The following is a 15,171-nucleotide window of genomic DNA, read 5'->3' as shown; positions in this document are numbered from 1 at the left end:
AGTACTCCAGTCATGTGAGTTATCCCACCAAGTCTCTGTTATTCCAATCACGTCATAGTTCCTTGACATCACCAGGACCTCCAGTTTTCCCTGCTTGTTTCCAAGGCTTTGTGCATTTGTATATAAGCACTTGAGATAACCTGTTGATCGCTCCTCATTCCCAGTATGAGGCAGGAGCCCTCCCCTCACAGACATTCCTGCCTGTGCTTCCTCCCGGTATCCCGCTTTCCCACTTACCTCAGGGCTTTGGTCTCCTTCCCCCGGTGAACCTAGTTTAAAGCCCTCCTCACTAGGTTAGCCAGCCTGCTGGCAAAGATGCTCTTCCCTCTCTTCGTAAGATGGAGCCCGTCTCTGCCCAGCACTCCTCCTTCATGGAACACCATCCCATGGTCAAAGAATCCAAAGCCTTCTCTCCGACACCACCTGCGTAGCCATTCGTTGACTTCCACGATTCGACGGTCCCTACCCAGGCCTTTTCCTTCCACGGGGAGGATGGACGAGAAGACCACTTGCGCCTCCAACTCCTTTATCCTTCTTCCCAGAGCCACGTAGTCCGCAGTGATCCGCTCAAGGTCATTCTTAGCAGTATCATTGGTGCCTACGTGGAGAAGGAGGAAGGGGTAGCGATCCGAGGGCTTGATGAGTCGCGGCAGTCTCTCCGTCACATCGCGAATCTTAGCCCCTGGCAAGCAGCAGACTTCTCGGTTTTCCCGGTCAGGGCGGCAGATAGATGACTCAGTCCCCCGGAGGAGAGAGTCCCCGACCACTACCACCCGCCTTCTCCTCTTGGGAGCGGTGGTCATGGAACCCCCAACCTCAGGACATCGCATCTCATGCCTTCCAACCAGCAGAGTCTCCTTCTGCTTTCTCGCCCCAGACATATCATCTGGTCCACTCTCCGCAACGGTACCTGTGAGGAGAACATGAAAGCGGTTAGTTACCTGTGTCTGTGTTACTGGAACCCGGACATTCCGCTTTCCTCTTCTGGAGGTCACATGTTGCCAAGCTTCTTCACTGGCCTCTTGGCTCCTCTGTGCAACCTGCTCTATATCTTTAGCGCTTTGTGCCCCTAGAAGCCTATCCTGAGTTTTGTCCAGAAAATCCTCAGTTTCTCGTATGCAACGCAGGGTCGTTATCTGTTGCTCCAGACCTTCAATCTTCTCTTCCAATATGGAGACCAGCTTGCACTTTGTACAGACAAAGTCGCTTCTGTCCTGTGGAAGAAAGACAAACATGGCACATCCAGTGCAGGTCACAACAGCTGAACCCCCCCCTTCCATATCACCTTCCTACTATGAGCTTCCTCAGAGAAGTTTGCAAGACGTAAGCCTCACTCCAGGCGAACTCCCAGGCAAACTCCTGCTGTGAGCTGCTCTGCTGTCCCCTGCTGCTCAGCTGGTTCGCGAAGCTCTGGCTATTTTTAAACAGCCAGGCTTCCCTGACGCAAACACACAGACACCCTAATGCCCACCCCCTGCAGGCTAGCAGCCAATCAGACACTCACTCAGGCTCTCACACTGCCCTCCCAGCAAACACACGCTCGGATACTTCCTCAGCAAGCAAACAAACACACACTCGGATACTTACCAGTCCCAGGCAAACTCCTGCTGTGAGCTGCTCTGCTGTCCCCTGCTGCTCAGCTGGTTCGCCGCCGCTCCCTCAGCTGGTTCGCCGCCGCTCTGGAGCCTAGGTTGTAGTTTGAGTGGAAGGAGTCAGATTATAAGGATAGGTTGAGGGTGAAGCCGATAAAATTGAGGGTACAGCTTATGGTAAGGGAAACAGAGAATTAAGTGAATGACCATCAGTCAGTGACAGAAGGGAAAGGGTGCGAGGAGGGAAAGAAACAGTGATGAGATGATAGCACTTGGACACAAATGTGATGCATGAGCGATAAACGTAAGGGTAGAAGGAAAGTGATCAAATCTGAACTGGTTGATGATCAAGTCAGTGCAATCCTGAGAAGAATCCTAGGGAAAGGGAGCCTGAGGATAGAGTGGAGGGGGACAAACAATGGGAGTTGTAGAGTGGATCATAATGGGGGAAGAAAAGAGAACAGCTGTTCATGGAAGATAACCCTGAAGGAGGAAAGGGTGAATTTGTAGTGGAGGAAGTCTATGTGATCCAGATTTTCTCCACAGATTTTCAGCAGCACAGGACTTGGATGGAGGAAGTGGTTGATGGTTATTTAAGTGGATGGTGCAATGGGAGAGGGACAAAAATATTAAGGGTGAAGAGAGTGATTTTGGGAGAGTCAACTACAAAGTCAGTGGAGGTGAGTGAGAGAAATGGAGGGGACTCACAACTGCTAAGAATTCAGGGATGTTTATGAATTTGGGATCATGGAAGGGATGGGGGGACGGTGGGCAATATTATAAGAGATATATAGGTCAGGGAGACTGTCCCCTTATTCCATTAAACAAATGGGAATTATGTTCTCCCATTTTTTTACAGGATAATACATTTGGTACACAAAAACATTACCTTAAACTCAATACTATGTTAATAAGTTAGAAGAAGTAAATAGTCTCACTGTCACTGGGTTTATTTAACTAATTCATTATAGTAGAAAAGGTGAGGCTGCCGTTCTTAACTACCTATAGTTGGGCATTTTTGCAAATTAATAAACTTCAGTCTGAAGCATTAATGGGAGGCAGGATTTTTTCCCCTAGAAATATTATGGTAACAATAAGGACTTTTAGCTCTTTCATTCTCTTACACTTAAATGTTGCAATGGCTGGGGTTTGAAGTGTTCTTAAAACAGTGAATAAGTGACTTAAATGAGTTTTCTTCTATTAAGTTCTCTGTTATATTGTTCAGATGCAGTTATGGGTCAGCTAGCAAGTAGATTTTGTATGGGGGCAAAAAAATTCAGAACTATACTGTTCCTATGGTGGTTCTTCAAACCCAGTCTATCCTGTGATGCAGAGTCCCTTAAAAAGAATCCAGAGGGTTAGAAGGGACCACAAGGACCATCTAGTGTGAACCCCTACCAAGATGTAGCATTTGTTGTGTCTAAACCTATGGTGGGCAACCTGCGGCCTGCTGCAACAGTTTGTTTACATTGACCGTCTGCAGGTGCAGCCACTGGGAGCTGCAGACAGTCAATGTAAACAAATTGTTGCGGCCCGCCAATGGATTATCCTGACAGGCTGCATGTGCCCCGCAGACTGCCCACCACTGATCTAAACCAACCAAGACAGATGGCTATCCAGGTTATTAATAAAGATGTTAAACAAAACTGAACCGAAACAGATCCCTGTGGAACCCCACTTAAGACCTCCCTCCAATCCGATGACATTATATTAATAGTGGCAAAGAGTCCTGTGGCACCTTATAGACTAACAGACGTATTGGAGCATAAGCTTTTGTGGGTGAATACCCAATTTGTCGGATGCAACCCACGAAAGCTTATGCTCCAATACGTCTGTTAGTCTATAAGGTGCCAAAGGACTCTTTGCCGCTTTTACAGATCCAGACTAACACGGCTACCTCTCTGATACTTGACATTACATTAATAGTTACTCTTTGTGGTTGTTTAACCAATTCCATATCCACTAAATGGTAGTTCTACTGAGTTCTCCTGCTTATTTATCAGAATGTCACATGGGACGGTGTCAAAAGCCTTGCTGAAGTCCAGATATATTATGTCCACTGCATTCCCCCTATCCACAAAATCAGTTACCCTATCAAAAAAGGAAATAAAGCTGGTTTGGCATGATTTGTTCTTGGTAAATCCATGCTGATAAACTTTTCATTGGATACCACCATCATTTTATAAGGATGAACATGGTGGTGCGGGGGTTTCCTCCAAGGCACAGAGCGTCACAAATAGCTATTGTCTTCATTTCAGTCTTTCTGGGGTGAAGCCCATGTGACTTGGTTTTATCCTTGAAAGTACTCCTCTCAGGTTTGCTACCATATATGAATGTGATATAAATCCTTAAAAGCCAAAAAACATAGTAGTTGTTGATATTTAAGAATAGTCCACCCTTGTGATGAACTTGACTAAGTATCTGTGATAGTGCCCCCCATAAGGCTTTATGGAAATATGCTTATGAATGTATATATATGACATAACTGGAATATGTTTTGCGCTACATATGCCATGTAACATGTCTTTGTAGAGGTTATGATCTACTGAATCTATTAATCCTATTTGTATGCAAGTGTCATTTTTGTGTTCGAAGTTATGTATATTGGTTGTATACTTGTTTGATTCTAAGTAGGTTTTAGTGAAGCAGTTGGTCAGCTTCCTGAGAAAAGACTGTTCTCAGTAAAAATGCCCAATCAAGAAGCCCTTAAGCCAACAATGAACTTGGAGATGCCAATCCACATCTGAGCTTTCCCAGGAATGTGGCTTGGCTTGCATGAACTCAGAAATGCATAGACATGTGACTTGCTCAGGTGACTCCAAAACTCCATTTTGTAGCTAGGCTTTGCATAGGAGAGAGGAGGGGGTCTCCACCCACAAGAGAAAGTCTATTTAAACCCCTGAGAGACCCCTCCATTTTGTCTTTAGCTGGCTAAAGAGAGAGCCTCTCCACCCCCAGAGATACCTGAAAGAAACTGGAACAAAGGATAGTAACTACAAGGGGTGTGAGTGATTGCTGGACCCAGACTAGAAGGAGATTAGTCTATAAAAGAAAGCTTACTGGAACTGGTGAGGTTTTTATCTGTATTCAGTTTTATTACCGTACTAGACATAGACTTGCGTGTTGTATTTTATTTTGCTTGGTAATTCACTTTGTTCTGTCTGTTACTACTTGGAACCACTTAAATCCTACTTTCTGTATTTAATAAAATCACTTTTTACTTATTAATTAACCCAGAGTATGTATTAATACCGGGGAGGGGGGTGGGCACAAACAGCTGTGCATATCTCTCTGTCAATGTTATAGAGGGCGAACAATTTATAAGTTTACCCTGTATAAGCTTTATATAGGGTAAAACAGATTTATTCAGGGTTTCGACCCCATTGGGAATGGGGCATATGAGTGTCTAGGACAGGAACACTTCTGTAAGCTGCTTTCAGTTAAGCCTACAGCTGTTAGGGGACGTGGTTCAGACCTGGGTCTGGGTTTTCAGCAGGCTAGGAGGTCTGGCTCAAACCCGGCAGGGTGGGCACTGAAGTCCTAAGCTGACTGAGCTGGAAAGCAGGAGCAGAAGTAGTCTTGGCACATCAGTTGGCAGCCTGCAAGGGGGTTTCTGTGATCCAACCCGTCACAGTATCCTTAAGTGTTTCTTTCCTCCTTCTGATTAAGCAGCACCTGCTGTGTTCTAAAGGGAGAGGTGGTGGCAGGTTCTGATGGGTGTATCAACTTTCAAAATTATATCTCAAAAGGCCACTTTTGAATAGCTGAAATACCATGACAAACGCTAATGGTGTGACCATGATAGAAAGGTCAGAGTTCACATTTGGGATATTTCTTAGTTAAGCAGTCTAATGAATGAGTCTACCATCTTTCAAAATTCCATCTCAATAGGTATGTAGAGATTAATTCAGCCACTCACCTTGTTTACAGGGTCTGAATTGTACTGAATGCATGACTTTGTACTAATCAGCTAGATAGGGTATTTACACAAAGATTTTCTAATGTGGGATATGTTTAAATGTCTGTGCTCTCTGCTTGCACAGATTGTTCTACTCATTGTTTGACTTTCTTTAAAAAACAGAAATCGCCTGCCAAGAAGCTGAGCCACGCAATTAGTAAATCTCTTGGTTGTGTGCCCACTAGAGAACCACCTCATCCTGTATTTCCTGAACAGCCAGAGAAGCCACTTGATCTTGCTCATATAGTGTGAGTATCCATTTGTATGTATCTTTCATTTAATCAAAACTTAAAACTAAATCGATACCAAAGTAGCTGTTTGTGGGTGTATTTGACTGCAGAATTTGAGTTTTTTAGTTCCATTTGGATTCACCATGGAGTTTTTAAGAGATGTGGTTTTATAAGTCAGAAAGGATCCCTTAAACACATTTATCATTTTACATGAGTTTGTTCTCTGGAAAAATGTTAAATAAGTAAATGGGCTAGATGGACCTTTGGTCTGACCCAGTATGGCTGTTCTTATGTTCTTAAATAAATACTCTGTTTGTAGAAGAATGACTGCCACATAATGTATAGGTAATCATCATCATCATGTTCCCATTATGCCTCTGACGTTTAGGGCAGCAACGAAGCTCTCCACTCCTGTCTGTTTCTGGGATGTCTTTCAATGATTCCCCAGCTGTGCCCCAGGTTTTTCAGCTCAGTTTCCACAGCTCTTCGTCATGTTGTTTTCAGTCAGCCTTGTTTTCACCTTCAAGTGTCTATCTTATTGCTGTTCTGGTGATGGAATCAGTTTCCATCAGAAGCACATGGCCAATCCATCTCCAACGCCTTCTGGCAATGATGGTGCTTATATCCTCTTGGCTGCACTGTGTCAATAGATCTTGGTTTGGGATTGTTCTGGGCCAAAAGATACGGAGGATTTTTTCCAAGGCAGATTGTATGGAATAAAGACAGTTTAGATATATCATACTTTCTCATTGAAAGTACACAGCTCTGATAAACCTTGAGTTTGGTTTTGGTGTTGTGTTTTGAGGATTTCCAGACTGTATTTAAGCTCCTGAAGGTGTTCCTGGCTTTATTGATTTTGTTCCGGATGTCCTCGCTTGTTCCACCATCCTGGCTGATGCCAGGATGCTGCCAGGTGCTGCCCAAGTATGTGAATGTTTCTACATTGGTGAGAACATAATCCTCTCTCCATATTGGTGATAGTGAGGCAATATTAAAGGTCATGATATCTGTCTTATTGCAGTCGATTTTCAGTATGAGTATGTTTATTTATAGATAATGTATTTTCTGGATTTTATCCATATATTTTATTATATTCTGTCTGTGCTTATTTATTAAGAATTCAGTTTTGCAAAGTACTGACTATCCTCAGAACTCACATGCTTGAATGGGAGTTGAGCTACTCATAGCCATGTCAGATCAGGTCCCATCTTATTTATTTTGCTTTACATTAGACTCCATAAGCAGCATCACTTGTCCCATAACCTCAGCCATGCAGAACACAATGCCATCCACAGCCTCAGAAACAACTGTGACATCATAATCAAAAAGGCTGACAAAAGAGGTGCTGTCGTCATCATGAATAGGTCAGAATACGAACAAGAGGCTGCTAGGCAGCTCTTGAACACCACCTTCTACAAGCCATTACCCTCTGATCCCACTGAGGGTTACCAAAAGAAACTACACCATCTGCTCAAGAAACTCCCTGAAAAAGCACAAGAACAAATCTGCACAGACACACCCCTAGAACTCCAAGCAGGGGTATTCTATCTGCTACCTAAGATCCATAAACCTGGAAATCCTGGGCACCCCATCATCTCAGACATTGGCACCCTGACAGCAGGATTGTCTGGCTATGTAGACTCCCTCCTCAGGCCCTACGCTACCAGCACTCCTAGCTATCTTTGAGACACCACTGACTTCCTGAGGAAACTACAATCCATCGGTGATCTTCCTGAAAACACCATCCTGGCCACTATAGATGTAGAAGCCCTCCACACCAACATTCCACACAAAGATGGACTACAAGCCATCAGGAACAGTATCCCTGATAATGTCATGACAAACCTGGTGGCTGAACTTTGTGACTTTGTCCTCACCCATAACTATTTCACATTTAGGGGCTATGGGTACCCGCATGGCCCCACAGTATGCCAACTTTTTTATGGCTGACTTAGAAAAATGCTTCCTCAGCTCTCATCCCCTAATGCCCCTACTCTACTTGCGCTACATTGATGACATCTTCATCATCTGGACCCATGGAAAAGAAGCCCTTGAGGAATTCCACCATGATTTCAACAATTTCCATCCCACCATCAACCTCAGCTGGACCAGTCCACACAAGAGATCCACTTCCTGGACATTATGGTGCTAATAAGCGATGGTCACATAAACACCACCCTATACTGGAAACCTACTGACCGCTATACTTACCTACATGCCTCCAGCTTTCATCCCGACCACACCACATGATCCATTGTCTACAGCCAAGCTCTACGATACAACTGCATTTCCTCCAACCCCTCAGACAGAGACAAACACCTACAAGATCTCTATCAAGCATTCTTACAACTACAATACCCACCTACTGAAGTGAAGAAACAGATTGACAGAGCCAGAAGAGTACCCAGAAGTTACCTACTACAGGATAGGCCCAACAAAGAAAATAACAGAACGCCACTAGCCACCACCTTCAGCCCCCAGCTAAAACCTCTCCAACGCATCATCAGGGATCTACAACCTATCCTGAAGGATGACCCATCACTCTCAGAGATCTTGGGAGACAGGCCAGTCCTTGCTTACAGACAGCCCCCCAACCTGAAGCAAATACTCACCAGCAATCACATACCATACAACAGAACCACTAACCCAGGAGCCTATCCTTGCAACAAAGCCCGTTGCCAGCTGTGTCCACATATCTATTCAGGGGACACCATGATAGGGCCTAATCACATCAGCCACACTATCAGAGACTCATTCACCTGCACATCTACCAATGTGATATATGCCATCATGTGCCAGCAGTGCCCCTCTGCCATGTACATTGGCCAAACTGGACAGTCTCTACATAAAAGAATAAATGGACACAAATCAGAAGTCAAGAATTATAACATTCAAAAACCAGTCGGAGAACACTTCTATCTCTTTGGTCACTCGATCACAGACCTAAAAGTGGCAATTCTTCAACAAAAAAACTTCAAAAACAGACTCCAACGAGAGACTGCTGAATTGGAATTAATTTGCAAACTGGATACAATTGACTTAGGCTTGAATAAAGACTGGGAGTGGATGTGTCATTACACAAAGTAAAACTATTTCCCCATGTTTATTTCCTCCCTCACCCCCGCCCCGCTATTCTTCAGACGTTCTTGTCAACTGCTGGAAATGGCCCACCTTGATTATCACTACAAAAGGTTTTTTTTCTCTCCTGCTGCTAATAGCTCATCTTACCTGACCATTCTTGTTACAGTGTGTATGGTAACACCCATTGTTTCATGTTCTCTCTGTACATAAATCTCCCCACTGTATTTTCCACTGCATGCATCTGATGAAGTGAGCTGTAGCCCACGAAAGCTTATGCTCAAATAAATTTGTTAGTCTCTAAGGTGCCACAAGTACTCCTTTTCTTTTTGCGGATACAGATTAACACATCTGCTACTCTGAAACCTGTCATAAACAAAACTGAAAAGCCTGTAACTATTTCCGAGTTCATATTTTATAGAATGCTCTTAAAGTATCTGATGGTGGTGGTTGACCCTGAGCCTGGTGTAAAATTGTGGCTTGCTGTGGACCTTGACTTCACAAGTTATTTATTTTTGTCTCACTGACTGGTCTCCTATGCTTTTCTGTTCAGTGGTGTTATCTCTATGGTTTCAATGTGGCTTTATTGTGAAGTTGGCAGAATGGTTTTACCAAAGACACATTGTCGTATTGTTACAATTTGGACAGATCTGTGATCAATCTTTTATTTTTGCTTCTTTATCTTATCAGTTCTGGACATCAAAATCAGAATTCATGAGATAATTGAAATTGTGTCAGCATATACATGTAATAAGCTTGACTGTAAAGAGACAATAGTTAATACCACACTAACTTTTGCAAAAGTCACAGGTTTTTCATGTCTGCAAAAATTAAGCAAAATGATTCAGAGAAAAACAAAGGAAGAGAAGCAAAGCTATGGGGATATAATTTATATAAAACTGAGGACTCCAGTTTCATACAGTATTCAGTAAGGACACCAACACTGCAGCTTTAAGACTGAATTAAGTTAGTACCATTGCTGTTTTCATTTGTCCTTGTCAGAAAGACAGATTCATCTTAAGAGGTTTTCTCTTCTTTTTACAGTCTCTGAATTGAAAACCAAGATATCCAAATTTTAGTGTCTCTGTCTTTGAAAGCTTAATATTAAAAGGTTCCACTTTGACCTTAGAATCTGTGACAAAGTTCCTGCTCTACCTTGGTGGGTCTTGGGCTTATTGGCAGATTTGCTCGCCTTGGAGCGTCACGGCAGCCCTCAGCTTGGCCGTTTTTCTGAACCCACAGTCCAGGTCGACTCCTCCTGTGTCTGACCAGGAGTTGGGAGGATTTGGGGGGAACCCAGGCCCGCCCTCTACTCCGAGTTCCAGCCCAGAGCCCTGTGGAATGCAGCTGTCTAGAGTGTCTCGTGGAACAGCTGTGCAACAGCTACAACTCCCTAGGCTACTTTCCCATGGCCTCCTCCCAACACCTTCTTTATCCTCACCACAGGACCTTCCTCCTGGTGTCTGATAATGCTTGTACACCTCAGTCCTCCAACAGTCCGCGTTCTCACTCTCAGCTCCTAGTGCCTCTTGCTCCCAGCTCCTCACACGCACACCACATACTGAAGTGAGCTCCTTTTTAAAATCCAGGTGCCCAGTCTTCCTTAATTGAGTCAAGCAGCTTCTTGACTGGCTGCAGGTGTTCTAATCAGCCTGTCTTAATTGTCTCCAGAAGGTTCCTGATTGTTCTGGAACCTTTCCTGTTACCTTACCCAGGGAAAAGGGACCTGCTTAGCCCAGGGCTAATATATCTGCCTTCTATTACTCTCCTATAGCCATCTGGCCCAACCCTGTCACAAATCATAGAATATCAGCATTGGAAGAGACCTCAGGAGGTCATCTAGTCCAACCCCCTGCTCAAAGCAGGACCAATCCCCAACTAAATCATCCCAGCCTGACCTTGAAAACCTCTAAGGAAGGAGATTCCACCACCTCCCTAGGTAACCCATTCCAGTGCTTCACCACCCTCCTAGTGAAAAAGTTTTTCCTAACATCTAACCTAAACTTCCCCCACTGCAACTTCAGACCATTACTCCTTGTTCTGTCATCTGGTACCACTGAGAACAGTCTAGATCCATTCTCTTTGGAACCTCCCTTCAGGTAGTTGAAAGCAGCTATCAAATACCCCCTCATTCTTCTCTTCTGCAGAATAAACAATCCCAGTTCCCCCAACCTCTCCTCATAAGTCATGTGCTCCAGCCACCTAATCGTTTTTGTTGCCCTCCGCTGGACTCTATCCAATTTTTCCACATCCTTCTTGTAGTGTGGGGCCCAAAACTGGACACAGTACTCCAGATGAGGCCTCACCAATGTCGAATAGAGGGGAATGATCATGTTCCTTGCGCTGCTGGCAATGCCCCTACTTATACAGCCCAAGATGCAGTGAGCTTTTTCGGCAACAAGGGCACACTGTTGACTCATATCCAGCTTCTCGTCCACTGTGACCCCCTAAGTCCTTTTCTGCAGAACTGCTGCCTAGCTGCTCGGTCCCTAGTCTGTAGCAGTGTATGGGATTCTTCCGTCCTAAGTGCAGGACTCTGCACTTGTCCTTGTTGAACCTCATCAGATTTCTTTTGGACCAATCCTCTAATTTGTCTAGGTCCCTCTGTATCCTGCTCCTACCCTCCATCGTATCTACCACTCCTCCCAGTTTAGTGTCATCTGCAAACTTGCTGAGGGTGCAGTCCACACCATTCTCCAGATCATTAATTAAGATATTGAACAAAACCCGCCCCAGGACCAACCCTTGGGGCACTCCGCTTGATACCGGCTGCCAACTAGACATGGAGCCATTGATCACTACCCGTTGAGCCCGACAATCTAGCCAGCTTTCTACCCACCTTATAGTGCATTCATCCAGTCCATACTTCTTTAACTTGCTGGCAAGAATACTGTGGGAGACCATATCAAAAGCTTTGCTAAAGTCAAGGAATAACACATCTACTGCTTTCCCCTCATCCACTGAGCCAGTTATCTCGTCACAGAAGGCAATTAAGTTAGTCAGGCATGACTTGCCCTTGGTGAATCCATGCTGACTGTTCCTGATCACTATCCTCTCCTTTAAGTGCTTCAGAACTGATTCCTTGAGGACCTGCTCCATGATTTTTCCAGGGACTGAGGTGAGTCTAACTGACCTGTAGTTCCCCGGATCCTCCTCCTTCCCTTTTTTAAAGATGGACACTACATTAGCCTTTTTCCAGTCATCCGGGACCTCCCCTGATTGCCATGAGTTTTCAAAGATAATGGCCAATGGCTCTGCAATCACATCCGCCAGCTCCTTTAGCACCATTGGTTGCAGTGTATCCAGTCCCATGGGCTTGTGCTCGTCCAGCTTTTCTAAATAGTCCTGAATCACTTCTGTCTCCACAGAGGGCTGAAAGAAAAGGAGGACTTGTGGCACCGTAGAGACTAAACAATTTATTTGAGCATAAGATTTCGTGAGCTACAGCTCACTTCATCGGATGCTGGTCACCTCCTCCCCACGTTGTGCTGCCCAGTGCAGCAGTCTGGGAGCTGACCTTGTTCATGAAGACAGGGGCAAAAAAAGCATTGAATACATTAGCTTTTTCCAAATCCTCTGTCACTAGCTTGCCTCCCTCATTCAGTAAGGGGCCCACACTTTCCTTGGCTTTCTTCTTGTTGCTAACACACCTGAAGAAACCCTTCTTGTTACTCTTAACATCTCTTGCTAGCTGCAACTCCAAGTGTGATTTGGCTTTCCTGATTTCACTCCTGCATGCCTGAGCAATAATTTTATACTGCTCCCTGGTCTTTTGTGCAATCTTCCACTTCTTGTAAGCTTCTTTTTTGTGTTTAAGATCAGCAAGGATTTCACTGTTAAGCCAAGCTGGTCGCCTGCCATATTTACTATTCTTTCTGCACATCGGGATGGTTTGTTCCTGTAACCTCAATAAGATTTCTTTAAACTACAGCCAGCTGTCCTGGACTCCTTTCCCCCTCATGTTATTCTCCCATGCCTTGTGATTTTGATTGACTGGCCCTTTTATCATCCCCTTTTAACAGTTCTGACAATCATCAAAGAAGAGCTGGAGGCTAGTCAGTCAAAATACAGAATATTGGAAAGGTGAGAGGAGTACAATAGTGATGATGGTTATAATATAGTGGAATGCTGATCTGTCTTCCCCTTATAAAGAACACAGAAGATACTGTAGCTTGACATGAATGTAAGTAGGAATAGGAAATGATACCTACTGTAGTCCATTCTTGAACTTTTTGAAAGCTATAGTTTTAAGCTATACTAATTCATTCTTGGCCACATGATTCTTTTCCAGCTTTTGTATCAACTTTTTGTGTCACATGCTTACAGTGGTTTTAACCCTCTGCAGCAGGAGTTGTTGGATCTGACTGAATGGGATATCATTGTTCTACTTTTTTCTGTTAAATTGGGTTTTCATAAAAAGAACATTTCTATTAGTGCTACTCTTCATTTCAGAGTCAGAAGTGGTATGTTATCGTAAATTAATGACTCCCCATGTTAACAAAACAAGCAGGAAGCAAATTGTCCATAATATTAGAAACAATAGCTAACCACATGGACTGGCTGAAACATGTTGTGGAAAACCAGCTTGAGTTGTTTAGCTCTTAGGCAAGGTTTGCTGCTGTGGGGTGCTTCCCAATCTGGTGGCAAGTGATACTTACTGTCTGCATTGTTTAGATTTTCACATAATTCCAAGATCATCATGGATCAATGTCAGTTCATATTTTCTTCTTTGAATTTTCTGACGAGTTCCTCCATTTTGATACCAGCAAGCTTTTACAACAAAAAAACAGTACTATAACATGTATAACTTCTTGAGAAAGAAGGGCCTTATTCTGTGACTCTACATGAAAAGAATGTATGGAAGTAGTTTCAAGTTAATATGACGGAGTAAATAAAGGTTTCAGGATCTAATTCCAAAACTACCAGTGGAAGTTTTACCAATGGCACAGATTAACAAGTACATTGAATTATTTCTGTCCTCTGCTGGGAGACATTAATTGATTAATGGATCAAATGAATCTGTGCCAAGAACTTATGTAACATTAGTGGTTGAATTTCCCCAATCTTTCTTTATATAAAACACATTCACCATTGGATAGCCTCACTTAGTGCAGCACATTAGCTCCAGCCAGGCCCTGCAATCCATTCCCTTCGAAAAGTGGCCTAATACTACTCAGCCACTCAGATGACATATTATGCTGCAGAACAGCACAGATGGAAACCCTCACAACCAAGACCAGGATCTTTAATTTATTAAATGAAATGCAACTAAATATTTCAAGGATACTTGACCATTTCAGTTTTCTTTCAAGTGGATGTCCAAATTACTGCCAATACCTGTTAACACATTTTTCAACTAATTATCATCCTCTTTAAAGATTATTTCATTTGATCTGTTCTTGCTCTTGCCCAAACATGCAATATCATGTTTCAATTCAAATGAGTACATTGCCATTTAAATAATAACCTAATCTTCAGAGTCACATATCGAACCTTTGTGAAACCTACAAAACTGCTTATCTTCATACACTTCACTCTTCTGTATAGTTTGTGATATGGGAAACTCCAAAAGTTTTAGACAAGGGATAGTGTAGTCCAATGGTGAGGACACTGGACTGGGTGTCATAAAACCCGGTTCTTCTTCGAGTGCTTGTTCACGTCGATTCCAAGCAGGTGTGTACGCTCATTTCCCAGCTATCTTTGGTCAGTTGTGAACTAGTCCGCAGCCTTTACAATGTTCATTACTACCTAACAGCTTTGGAACGAAGTATTACATGAAACATTAAATATTAAATCATAGCCCCTTGCCAATGTCATTTATTAAAAATGGGTAACCTTTTTTCTGAGTGCTCCTTAACTGGAAAACTTCAACAAGTTTAAATCTGAGTAAAATAATATTGACTGTCTTACAGGTTAAAAGGTAAATAGGCGCTATTTAAAATTTGCAGAAATGTTGAAGTCTCATCTGGTGATGTGATGGAATTTAAGTTTATATGGATCATTTTGTAGTGGAAATTTAAAAAGTAATTAACAACCACAACAAACAAATAATTGTATGCCAATGTGACATTTAATTCCAGCTGCTGTAGTAAACTTTGCCAGTGTTTGTGCTGTTAGCATAAAACTGAACACAATGAGATTGATGGTTTCAGGTAAATGCTTAGTAAACAGTAGCATACATCACAGGAGTGCTTCCTTGTCATTCAGAATACATTCAGAGCATCCAAAAGAAACTCAGGGCTAAACCAACCAGGGGGATAAAAATGCATCTAAATTGAAGAGAAGGACCAGATTTTTTGTAGGTTATGGAGGA

The 15,171-nt window shown here is 43.3% G+C and overlaps 1 protein-coding gene across 24 annotated transcripts in view; it reads left to right on the top strand.

The window, feature by feature from the left end:
• DTNB (dystrobrevin beta) overlaps positions 1 to 15,171 on the top strand; it is a 388,582-nt gene that overhangs the window by 147,547 nt on the left and 225,864 nt on the right. For 22 of the 24 annotated variants that reach the window (XR_012157855.2, XR_013635525.1, XR_012157851.2 and 19 more), the window contains one exon: positions 5,674 to 5,798. Coding sequence is in view for 6 of the 24 variants with exons in the window: in XM_073335462.2 (XP_073191563.1) it covers positions 5,674 to 5,798 (125 nt within the window). In the remaining 18 variants the exon portion in view is untranslated. Of the gene's footprint in view, positions 1 to 4,519; positions 4,661 to 5,673; positions 5,799 to 7,012; positions 7,487 to 15,171 lie in introns of those variants that run through there. The other 2 variants (XR_012157867.2, XM_073335464.2) reach the window with 2 other exon arrangements.

Source organism: Lepidochelys kempii, chromosome 3 (assembly GCF_965140285.1).
Source record: "Lepidochelys kempii isolate rLepKem1 chromosome 3, rLepKem1.hap1, whole genome shotgun sequence".
Taxonomy (NCBI): domain Eukaryota; kingdom Metazoa; phylum Chordata; order Testudines; family Cheloniidae; genus Lepidochelys; species Lepidochelys kempii.
This window is presented reverse-complemented; position numbering and strand designations above follow the sequence as displayed.